Raw genomic sequence first — 12,971 nt, 5'->3', positions numbered from 1 at the left:
AGTACTGGCTCTGCATTCATAGTTTTGGTTGATCCTAGATTATGTTTCCATTCTCTAGCAGAAAGGAAGGCTTTAAAAGAAATTGTCTACAGAAGCAAGAAGCTTTATTGGGAGGCAGGTTCATAAGGTGGAAGATTTCTTAAATGTAGGAAGAGGGCTAAGATGTCAGGTAACCCCAAAACTGACAACTGATCACAAAGGACCATGATGCATTTTTTAAAACTCACACAGGTCCAGGTTGAGAACGTGGGGTGACTTAAATAAGAGTGTGGAGAGGGGTAAGAGTTGGGGAGGGGAGGACGGGCTGACTGAAGGTGCTGAGATTTGGCTTTTGGCTCTCTGACCCCTGTGATTTAGCATTCGCCGGAGAGCTCCTGGTGACCCTTGCTCTCTGCCTCTGTCCTTGGCTCTTTCTCCTTTGTGAGAACTAAGAGTCTAGGGCCTAGAAATAGAATCCGTCGCCGTGTTTGGAGTCAGGGGTGGGGGTAGGGGCGTGTATTAAGTGAAAGAAGTAGGTTTGACAAGTGTTTAACAAGATGACAAGGTAGACATGGCGTGTACTTTCTTAGGATTGGTCAAAGATACAGTTTCTTAGAGAACGTTGACTCAGAGTAAGGATGTTATCAAATACGTTATATGTACTCATAGGTTTTGCGTCTCATAAGGCAGAAAGGATGTGGATGTACCTGGGAAAGACAGAGTGATGATTGGGACGCCCCTCTCCGCTTTACTTGTTTTTCAAAGCACATCTACCAATCAGATGGCGATGTTTATTCTCAGAGTTTATGGCTACTGCATTTATCCTGATCCCCAGGCTTATCCATTATCTTAGAATATTTATACATTATATTTTATAGGATGGGTGTAGAATTTTAAAGGCTTATTTACATGTTTACCGTTAGATTAATGACTAACAGATAAAAATGGTTGAAACTCATTCCTCCACCCTTGGTTGTTAAGATCATATTCACTTCTTGGTAAAGATTTATTAAGAAATAGCAGAATACATACCGTAGACTTAGAATATTTCAAATAGAAGTTGGCAGCCACATATTGAATTAAGGACATCTGCATGGTAGGAGTTAGAGTAAATGCTAATTTGAATGATTAAATGAATGAGATAGGCCACCAGTCACATAAATATACTTTAATTTAATTATGGCATGACATAACATCCTAATTTTAATGTCTACGGATATGCACATGATATGCTTCTCTGACATTTTCTTAAGTAAAATTTACTCAGTACCTTTTCTTTTTAAAGGTGCTAGTACTCGGAAACAAGAGAGATCTTCCTAATGCCTTGGATGAGAAACAGCTAATTGAAAAAATGTATGTCTTAAGAATGAATGATGGTTTTTTAAAAATAATTTGGTTCTAAATTATACCGTTTTGCCCACTGCTTTGTTTAGCATTGCTGTATTATTCAGTAATGATCATAGTCACGTTTTGGAGTAAACTTGACATACTAGAAAAGTGAACCCGTAAATTTTTTCTTTCCTCTTAAACATTGTTTTTTAAATTAATTAATTAATTAATTAATTTTTGGCTGCACTGGTTCTTCGTTGTGGTGCATGGGCTTCTCATTGCAGTGGCTTCTCTTGTTGCGGAGCACGGGCTCTAGGCGTGCGAGCTTCAGTAGTTGTGGCACATGGGTTCAGTAGTTGTGGCGCATGGGCTTAGTTGCTCCGCAGCATGTGGGATCTTCCCAGAACAGGGCTTGAACCCTTGTCCCCTGCATTGGCAGGTGGATTCTTAACCCCTGCACCACCTGGGAAGTCCCCGTAAAATTTTAGTATCAGTAAAATAATTTATTCTGTATAGTAATTAAAAAAACAAGCAAAATTGAGCAGCGAGTGAAAAGATGATAGTTGTTTTAAGCACAGACTTATTTTCTTAATTCTGCTTTATTTATAGGAATCTGTCTGCTATTCAGGATAGAGAAATTTGCTGCTATTCAATTTCTTGCAAAGAAAAGGATAATATAGGTAAGAAATGACTGGTGTTTGTGGAAGAAGTGGGTATCATTAGAAGGGATGTCTCATGCTTTTTACTGTTTATTATCTCCATTTCTGTTTAAGTGATTTCCCTTATAAAGTACTATTTTGCCTCAGGAAGAAGAGTACACATTATACCTTTTGACAACAAATATAATATCCTGAATCTGCTCCATGCTATTTAAAGAAGTAAATGCAAAAGAGACATGAAGTTAAGCATTATGTGATATCAATTTATTGTACTAATTTTTGCAGAGCTAGTGTCCAGCTGTGCATTATAACAGGATGATGTTTTTGAAATAAGACTTTACAAAAATTGGTCTATAGGCATTATTATGATTTTGCATGTATCAAAATCAAAATATATTACTGTAGTATGTTAGCACTCTAAAGGATAAGCCCAGAATACCCTTTATCTACTTAATGTCTGTATTAATTTCCTAAGACTGCCATAGCAAAGTACCAGCCCTGCTTAGCTGCCTTCTTCTGTCAGTCTAAGTGCTTTTCCTGGCTATTCTCGGCCACTGTAGCTTCAGTTGCCACCTCTACGATGCTGTCTTGCCAGTCTCCGTCTCTTCCTCAGATCTGTACAGCTGAAACTACCTGCTGGACATCTCCATGTGCTACCTTCTCCATCTCAGACTTGGTGTGCCTACTGCCGAATTCTTAGTCTTTTTTTCCCAAGCCTGTTCTTCCTTTAGCTCCTGTTAGTCAGCAGCTCCATGACACACACACTTATTCAGGCCAGAAGATTCTGTCTCACCCACTGCATTTGGTCAGTCCTGTTAGGTTCTGTGTTTTGAACATGCTCCTCATTTTATTCCTCTCCATTCCTACAGCACTTGATTTGCTTCAGGCCTTCGGCCCTTTCCTGTTCCTGTTGTGATCGTCTCTATACTGGCAGCCTTCCAAGTTGCCCTCCTCAGTTGCCATTGTTGAACTTACTACAATAAACTTACAGTTTACAATAAACAGTATGGTTTCCCTGCTTAAAATTCTCCAATGACTTCCTGTTGACTTGAGAATAAAATCCAAACTTCTGAGCATCTTAGAATGGCATACAAGGTTATCTGGCTCCCTCTAGGCCTGTGGTTCTCAACTGAAAACAGCTGAGCTCCGCAGGGGACACTTGGAGATAATCTGGAGCCATTACTTGTCACAACTGAGGATGGGGGGTGGTGATAATGGCGTCTTGTGGTCAAGGTTATAGGTGTTGCAGAATATTCTACTATGCACAGCACAGAATCATCCAGCCCCAAATGTGCAGAGGGTGAGCTTGAGAGCCCCTGCTCCAGCCGTGGCAATGAGTGGCACCCCCGTACCCATCCCTGTGCTTCGGCCACATCTCTTCACTTGTAATCCAGCCAGAGCTCCACAGAGTTTCATGCCTCTGCGTATGCTGTGAGGTTTGCTCTTTCTTTTGCCTGGAATTCTGTGGAGGCTGTCCTCCAAAGCCAGACGACTACCTGCATGTTTTCCAGCATACTGAAAGCTCCTCGAGGGCAGAGAGCAGTTCTCCCGTCTCTTTGCATCCTGGAGCTTCACACACAATACCTGATCTTACAGTCCATCAGTAAACTTTTGAATGAATAAAGGAAGGCACAAGCTGTTCTGTACACAATTTAACTTTGAAATTGGAGACTCTTGTGTTTCCAGATTAACCCCTTGAAGGTCAGCGAATGAAGAATAGTAGGATAGATACAGATACCTATATAAGTATAGTAGTACAGAGGCAGAAAAGAAGAGGGCAGGCCCAGCATATGCTTTGAAATAGCTGCGTTTTAAATATTCTCTGATATTTAGTTTCTTAACTTTGATATCTTAACATCTTCACTTTTTTTCCCTCCACCTTTAGATATCACACTTCAGTGGCTTATTCAACATTCAAAATCTAGAAGAAGCTGAAGCATCTCCTGAAGTCTTCCAGTCCTTCCTGGCTATAATCCTAGAATTATTGTCCGTTCCTCTGAAGTACTTCCCAGAATATGGTCCTTCCTAAACCCAAGAAATTGCCTTTTTCAGAGTTTATTTCTCATGTGCACTGCTGAAGATGTGTATCCTTAATCCTTCATAAAGAATGAGCTAGAGTTGTCATGATAAAGTCAGCACCCAAAAGGCTTCTTATACATACTTGTCTTAAACAGTGTGTAGAGCTTTTTTTAAAAAAAAACACACTTTTGACCACCTTAAATCAAGAAAAATTGCATATTTCTGTTCTGGTCTTTCTGGGCCAGGTTTTTATATTGGCTTTCAGTAATTGTCTGTCTATGATATTTCATTATAGAGTCCAGTAGCTTAATACTGATACTGACTTGATACAGCATGAAGTTTCTAGTGCCACACACAGTATTTAGAAAACCTTTAGCCTGACTCATGTGGGATAGAAACAAAATGTTTACATATCTCACAAATGCATGTGAAATGTATAATTACACCTTAGGAATTTAAAAAATGGTCTGCAAAGAGTGAATAGAGGCACCAGATCAATGTTGTTGTTCCTTCCTTACACAGGCAAGATCTTGGGCGATGAATTTTAAACACGTTCTGCTTTCTGAGAGTTCTTCTCCAGGTAGCAGTTGGGGGTACAGGAGGAACTGAGCCGTGCTGTTTTGTATCTGTCCAGATCATTACTTCTATAGTTTTTCTTTTCTTTTTCCTGGTTCAACACACTTTTTTTAAGGGGTTGGGAATTGAAGATTTTCTCAAAAGCTTTCATGAATTTAGAGCATTCCAGCCAATACAATAAAACGTGTTAAGAATGTCAGACTGTTCAAACACCTGTTTGTTCTTTCTCTCTCCAGTCATTAAACCAGTGCTGCTGCATGACACTCTAACTCTTGACTTTTTATATTCAGTCATAAAGTTGACTTTCAGCACAATAGATACTTATAAACAAATAAAAATTCTTATTTTTCTCTCTTATCGATGTAGGGTTTGGCACTGTTTTGTCTGGTGCCATTAGACATCTTGTTTATTGTGACAACTCTAGACCTGCCTGCTTTATCTGATGTAATCATGCACAACGGCTGCAGGTTGTTGAATAATCACACAGAGGTGAGGAACTGATGCTGTCTGTTGTTTGCTTCTATGATACAGAGATGTATAAAAACGTACCCGAACATGTTTTGTAGTTTAGCGATCTCCATGCACATAAAGGGACATATTAAAACTGGAGCACTTGTAAATTGTTAAGTAGCCCACTGAAGTAGATAAAACTCTATGGTACACTTGCTTATGTGTTGCCTCACACTATGTGTGATTTTGTTTCTTTTGTTAAGCAGCACTCATGTAGACAGTGCATTTCCAAACGTGTTGAGCACTCCAAGTGCAGTCAACAGTAAGTTCTTTTAATGATAATCAGTTTTAATTTATAGACTGCCATGGCCTTAATGATATTCTGTACAAAATACTGCACCGTGTTGCACAGACACTACTTGCTTTTCTCCATTCACATTTTTATGAGTAGAATCTTGGCTTTTAAAATTCTGTTCTTATTCTTTGAAGCATGTTGCATACTTCCCTGATGGGATGGTTGGTTCTCTAAATGAAGGGATATTTAAACTTGGTACTGTACTTCAACACCATTAATGGTCACTGTGAACCATTACAAAGAATGTGGCAATTTGCTTGTGCCTAAAAGGAGGAATCAGAACTGGAATGTGTGACTCTGTGGGGACCGCATAGGTTCGTTAATTGACCTACAGCTAAACCGTAATGTGTTTGTGTGTCTGTTCATTGCTTCCAGCATTTCAAGACATCCAGACACTACTACCAACTTTTTCCTGTGCATTAACCTCTGCATGTGGAACCTAACAGTTACTGAACTTTGTAAATATGTGAATTTTTTTATTTAGGTGGATGCGTTTTTTGTCTGTTTACTGCTCTTCTCAGCTTTATTCAATAAACTTGCATTTTGAGGGTTGTATTGACGGTTTTAACTTAAAATGTGCATCATGCTGGAAGGTGCTGACTTTTTTGGAAGGGGGTGGAAAGAAGGTTACCATGAGCAGGGTCTGTAGACCATGTGCTAGAAAGAAATCAGCTCAGCTCTTTAAAAATTTGGTCTGTGGGCTAGTTAAAATAGAAACAAACTTTTAAATATCCACAGAATTGACCTTGTGATGGGGTGGGTGGGGGGGTGGTGGTGGTGGGGGAAATGCTACTACTTGTAAACTGTCATAATACACCAAATTTAGGACTTTTTAAAAATAAGTATTGAGTTAAGCATTTTGTAATCTGGTTTTAAAAATCATAACAGAACTATTAATAAACTGAAATTACAAGACATGTCTACTTGCTGACTTCAGTTCCAGAATGAAAAGATTTAAAGTATCAAACCTGGTAGTTTTCCCCAAAGAGGCACACTTTTAAAGTAAAACATTTGACTTGTTTTGTATAGTATGTTATCTTTTGCACTATAAAAGTGAACGTTCATCCCATCAAAAGCTCTTGGGGAAACGATTTTATGTATTTTTACTCAGAGAAGTTCAACTTGGCTCTTCCTCCGTATGTACACCATCCTTCTGTGCAGCCAAATTGTGTTGGTCAGTTGGATGTGTGATCTTGCATTTCTAGGATAGAAGTACTTGGGTATCAGGTTTAAATTCTTTTATTGAATCAGTGGAGCCATTTAGTCAAGCTATCAGTTTGCTTGTTTTCTCAACAGCTTCCTTAAAGCGATTTTTGAAGGAGGAGTGTGTTGAGGGCGTGGCTGGGGAGAGGATATACGTTTAGTTTACTTCACCCCGATTCTGAATCTATGTTTGCTTTCAAAAATTGAGACTTCTAAAATTAGTACCTTTGAGGACTTCCGTGGTGGTCCAGTGATTAAGACTTCGCCTTCCAATGCAGGGGGTGCAGGTTCGATCCCTGGTCGGGGAGCTAAGGTCCCACATGCCTCACTGCCAAAAAACCAAAACATAAAACAGAAGCAATGTTGTAAGAAATTCAATAAAGACTTTAAAAGTGGCCCACATCAGGGCTTCCCTGGTAGCGCAGTGGTTAAGAATCCGCCTGCCAATGCAGGGGACACGGGTTCGAGCCCTGGTCCAGGAAGATCCCATGTGTCGCAGAGCAACTAAGCCCGTGCGCCACAACCACTGAGCCTGCACTCTGGAGCCCGCGAGCCACAACTACTGAAGCCCACGTGCCACAACTGCCAAGGCCCGCGCACCTAGAGCCAGTGCTCCGCAATGGAGAGGCCACCGTAATGAGAAGCCCGTGGACCACAATGAAGAGTAGCCCCCGCTCGCCGCAACTAGAGAAAGCTCGCGCGCAGCAGTGAAGACCCAGCGCAGCCATAAATTTAAAAAGTTCCACGTCAAAAAAAGAAAATCTTAATAAAGTAAAATTAGTCCCTTTGATTCTGTCAAGTAAATTGGATGTATTGGACTGTGTCTGCTTTTGTGTTTGTTTTTGACTGAGGAACTAATTGCCTTGTGTATTCTATTCATGCAGGATCCAGTTACCCTGAAATCTTGTTGCTTTGGTAATTCCAACCTCTTCAGGGGCTGGCGGATTGAGAACTGAGCGGCTAATTTACTGTAGCCAGAACCATATCTGTAATATCCAATTGGCTGAATGCTGTTCTCTAAAAATGTGCCATTGGGGGAACCACCTTGTTCAGTACGTGAAATATTTTCATTTTGTTGCAAACTTTAAAGGTTGTACCCTCAGCAGCATGTATATCAGTGAAGATACTTGAAAAGGAAGACAGTTAAAGCAAACACTCGGCTTGCCCGTCTTCCCTTCAGTTTGCAGTTCTACAAATGTACAACCCACGGCAGGTGCTTCCTGTTGATTAGTAAATATCCTCCACACAATTTCTGTTTAAAATTCAGCTATTAATAAAAGTGGGTACTTTTGTAATTGCTGCCTCTTGAATGTTCTTAGGGCAACAGAAGCAAGTCATTGACATGCTAGACAGACTCAATGGAAAGTTCCTTAATCTGAGCAACAGCAGTAGTCATTCATTATCCCATCTCATTAACAAGCTCTCTCTGTAAGGTAATTCTATTTTAAAATCCCAAGGGAGCTGGTGATTTAGGTAATGCAGATTTCCTGGCAGGAGTCAGGAAGGGGAGGGGACCTTAGCCTCCTTTTACTGGGGCTTACAGGTCTCGCATTCATAAAAGCGTTGTGGTGGGGAAAGAATTGTCAGCTTAAAATACTCGGTTCTGTCAAGAGTGCTGGATCGGCATTTAAGAGAATGAATTCTTTGCTGTTAACTGATTGTGTGACCGTGATGAGTTGCTAAACCCCCTCTGGCTCCGTAGTTTTCCATTCTGCAAAATGAAGAGTGGAGGATTTCTAATATTATTTCTCCTACTCAGGCTGTGGTTCTAACAGCCTAGAGATTTGGCTGGTGGTGAAACAAAGGGAAGAGATGAAAAAGCCCACTGGTCCTAGTGTCTGTCCTAGTGATTGTGTTAGTGTTGCCTGTCTCTGCTTGAAAATAATCCTGAAACCACAGAAATGTTTACATTTTGTAACTTTTATTTTAACATAGTTAAGGGCTGGAGATCACAGACATTTTACAGAATGATGTAATAACTTACATTTTGTTTGAAGGAAATGCTGTAACCACACGGGCTTATACTTTGAAAGCCATTTAAAAATGGTAAAGTATTTCCCAGACTGCAGAAAAACGTATATTCTGGTATACAATGTGGAAAAATATAAACCACAGATATACTACCAATTTGGGGGCAAATGTTTAGAGTGGGTGTTTTAACACTTTATAACTGCTGTGTTGCTAAGTTCTGCTAAAATTTATTTAGAGCTTGGAGAAACGGGGAGCAGTTAGAAAATAGTCCTTTAAAATAGCAAGTGGGGGGGAATCCCCCAACAAAATCAATGTGTTCCCATTTGAACATGAGAAGTAGAACATCAACAGATTGCTAATTATAGTATGTCTCCAACCAGCTCTTATATAATCCACAGCTTTGGCCTACCCTCAGTTTTGTACAATTTGTATCACATAACGTACAATCTTGTTTCTACATGTTCAGAGTCCATCATTTTTATCTGTTACCCAATACATGAATTAGATCACTCTTTTTTCTATTTGTATCATCCCCTAAGGAAAAAGAAATTGTCATACCATGAGCCAATTTATGAAATTGCTAGCTCTCCTCTCCCTTCAAAGAAGGGTTAAGAACTTATTCCTACTTTTTCTGGATGCGTCAATAACTTAAGGGCTGGGGCATGGCACGTGAGTGGTGATGAAAATCAGTTCTCGATGGAAAGTTGCAGTGTTTGATTTAGTGGTTTAGTAGTAAGAACACGTGGGCAAGGGACTTCCCTGGTGGTGCAGTGGTTAAGAATCCGCCTGCTTGGGGCTTCCCTGGTGGCGCAGTGGTTAAGAGTCCGCCTGCCAATGCCGGACACACGGGTTCGAGCCCTGGTGTGGGAGCATCCCACATGCCACGGAGCAGCTGGCCCCGTGAGCCACAATTACTGAGCCTGCGCGTCTGGAGCCTGTGCTCCGCGACAGGAGAGGCCGCGATGGTGGGAGGCCCGCGCACCGCGATGAGGAGTGGCCCCCGCTTGCCACCGCTAGAGAAAGCCCTCGCAGAGAGACGAAGACCCAACACAGCCATAAATTAAAAAAAAAAAAAAAAAACTGGTGACATGTACGTGCGCCGAGACAGCGCGAATTGGAGGGAAAAAAAAAAAAAAACCTCAATAGGTTACCAGAGTAATTCAAGGTAAACTACAAATAAAGGATAATTGAGACAGCACCCAATTTAAAAAAAAAAAAAAAAAAAGAATCCGCCTGCCAATGCAGGGAACATTGGGTTCGATCCCTGGTCCGGGAAGATCCCACGTGCCGCAGAGCAACTAAGCCTGTGTGCCACAGCTACTGAGCCTGCGCTCCAGAGCCCACGAGCCACAACTACTGAGCCTATGTGCCACAACTGCTGAAGCCAGTGCACCTAGAGCCTGTGCTCTGCAACAAAGAGAAACCACCGCAATGAGAAGGCCGTGCACCGCAGTGAAGAGTAGCCCCTGCTCACCCCAACTAGAGAAAGGCCACGCACAACAACAAAGACCCAACACAGCCAAAAATAAATAACTTTATTTAAAAAAATAAAAGTGTGGGCCAGAAAGCTCATCACTTTTTTTCTAAGTTCCATTTATTTTTTGAATAAGTTGATTTTTCATATGTATGTTACATGATGCAAAAATTGAAAATACATAAAAAGACATAGGAACTCTTGACCCCACCCATGTCTGAGTAACCACTCTTCCACTACCACCTGGTCTTATAGGTCACCCTTATATATCAATTTCTTATTTATCGTTCTAGTGTTTTCTTATACAAAATACAGGAAACAAATAGAAATATATACTTTTTTAAAAGTCTCTTGTATAGGAGGTATTTGAACATAGCTTTCTTCCACTTGCTATGTACGGGTGATATTTCCACAGCACTATGTAGAGAATTCCTCATTTTCTTTGACAGTAGTATGCTTCCCATTTCATTGTGTATGGTTTTCACTGTGTCGGGGTTCCATAATTTTATTTAACTGGTCATTGTTGATAGACATTTGGGTTGTTTATATAACCTTTTGCTTTTTTTCCCCTTTATTTATTTATGGCTGCGTTGGGTCTTCGTTGCTGCACACAGGCTTTCTCTAGTTGGGGCGAGTGGGGGCTACTCTTCATTGCAGTGCGTGGGCTTCTCATTGCGGTGGCTTCTCGTTGCGGAGCACGGGATCTAGGCGCACGGGCTTCAGTAGTTGTGGCTCGCGGGCTCTAGAGCGCAGGCTCAGTAGTTGTGGCGCACGGGCTTAGTTGCACCGCGGCATGTGGGATCTTTCCGGACCAGGGCTCGAACCCATGTTCCCTGCATTGGCAGGCGGATTCCCAACCACTGTGCCACCAGGGAAGTCCCTTTTGCTCTTATAAATGGTACTGCAGTGGATCATTAAGTACATGTGCTGCAATCCACAGAAACATATCTGGGTCAAAGAGTAAATGCCTTTGCACTTAACGCTGGGAATTGCTGCATTGCCCTTCACAGGGGATGTACTAGTTTTTATTTCCACCAGTCTCTCTCCCCTGTGTCTTGACAACAGAGCGTGTTGACAGACTTCTGGACTTCTGCCCATAAAATAGGTAGGAATGATAATTATATACTGTCCAATTTTAAAACAAATGTGAAATTTAGCTTTTCTTACCTAGCTGAGGAAACAATATTACTGAATTCTGGAGTTGCATCTTTACCAAATTAATCATGGGGTTACAGGTATATCCCCACTATTTTGCTTAAGTTTATTCTCCCCCCACCCTCCCCCTTTATAAAGCAAGTATATATTGCTTCAGAAAGAAGCAGTAATCAGAGTTTTAAAAGTCATCATCACATCACTTGATTTTTTTGTACATTATTGCTTTCGATAATAAATCACATAACTTCTTACAGTAGAAAAATCCCTCCTTTTAATAGACTATTTTGCTCTGGGACTACCCTTTAGGGTCATCAAAGGGCCAGAGCTTTTTTTCTGGCTTTGCAGTTTTAGGAAACTAGTGCGTTGATTCATCCACTCAGCCTCACAAAACTGATCCCCAAAACTGTAATGTCTATTTATTTACAGTGGAGGATATCTTTAAAGGCACTGAAATAGAGGTAAGCAGTCATCTCCTTCAACTATCAAAGTAAGAGGGTGATTGAATTAGGATGACCTTTTGGGATGTAACCCAAATCACACAGAGATTTAGGACCGTGATGTGTGGAAGCTGGAACAGGTTGAGTTAAATAGAACTGGAATTAGACGAGGATTCAAAGCTTTTTCAACTGTTCTTAGACTGTGGTAACTTTTAGCCCTTGTCCTATTTTATACTCGGTTGACTTAGACACATTTTTCTCCTAAAATAGTGCTTTGAAAATTGGAGGGGCTTAGTTATTTAATTCATCCAACAGACCTCAGCCTTGTATGTTCCAGGTACTTTTACTAGATGCTGGTCTTAAGTAGATGAGTAGTAATTATAGGCCTCACCATGTATGTGGCACTGTTGTAGGTATACTATACACAATAAAGAATTTAATTCTCACAACCATACGTGGTAAGTACTGTTTTTATCACCCTCATTTTACAGATGAGAAAACAGGTCCTGAAAAGTAACTTCCCAAGGTTACTCAGCGGGCAGCGCTAAGATCTGAACACCTGGCAGCTGAACTTCTGAGTCTGGGGTCGTAGCTGTTATCTCTTTGGCGTCACCCATTTTTACCACAGAGCATTTCAGTGTTCTTTTTAATCAGTCCCCTGATGCTTTTGTGAGATTATGTGTGGAAGAACCTATCACAAAACAGTCTCTTAAGGAGTTGATTTTTAAGGTTGGGTTTTCTAGTTAGATACGGGTGTTGTTCCAGTCTTAGCCACATTTACCTTCAGGGCAGTCTAGTCTAATCTAAAGGGCTAGCACAAGATTTGCGTTGTTGTTGGGTTTAATTTGAGAAGGAGATATTTTCTGAACCTGGCCCCTAAATCCTAGGCTGTGCCTTGCAGGACACTAGTGTCAGCATTGATGGTTTGGGAAGAATAGAAAAGGACCAGTCTTTCTTTGCTTTGAGGGCCAGCTAGTTACAGTAAATTTCTGGGACTAAAGTGTGAGAAAGCAGGGCAGTAGCTCTTTTTCTGCCTAGAGCCAACTAGCTTGGAGGACTTGAGACCCCCAACCTGACTTCTTCCCTTATGGTTTATGGAACAAAGCATATAAGGTTTTCTGCGAAGATTAAATGAGTACACGTGAAAGTAGTTTGAAACTCACCAGACATATACAACTGGCAGGTATTGTCAGTTTGACCACGAAAAGCATCTTTCAAAAGTTAGATGGTTTTCTCTGGTTATGAAAAAAGATTTGTTTTTATTAGACCTTGTCTCTAATGTGAAAACAGGAGCTACTATCAATGTGGTCTGTAGTTGACTGTGGTGAGTTAAGATTTGCAGTAAAATAACTTAGCAAGGAAAC

At 40.8% G+C, this 12,971-nt stretch overlaps 1 protein-coding gene across 1 annotated transcript in view; it reads left to right on the top strand.

Moving 5' to 3' along the window:
• Positions 1-5,919, top strand: part of ARL8B (ARF like GTPase 8B) — a 60,188-nt gene extending 54,269 nt beyond the window's left edge. Inside the window, exons 5-7 of the mRNA XM_079713388.1 lie at positions 1,265-1,332; positions 1,918-1,988; positions 3,853-5,919. Coding sequence (XP_079569514.1) covers positions 1,265-1,332; positions 1,918-1,988; positions 3,853-3,902 — 189 coding nt within the window. The 3' untranslated portion in view covers positions 3,903-5,919. The remainder of the gene's footprint in view (positions 1-1,264; positions 1,333-1,917; positions 1,989-3,852) is intronic.
• The last annotated feature ends 7,052 nt before the right edge of the window (positions 5,920-12,971 follow it).

The sequence above is a fragment of the Hyperoodon ampullatus genome (genome assembly GCF_949752795.1).
Source record: "Hyperoodon ampullatus genome assembly, chromosome: 10".
NCBI classification, from domain to species: Eukaryota; Metazoa; Chordata; class Mammalia; order Artiodactyla; family Ziphiidae; genus Hyperoodon; species Hyperoodon ampullatus.
The sequence above is the reverse complement of the archived record's forward strand: the minus strand, read 5'-3'. Positions and strand labels throughout refer to the sequence as shown.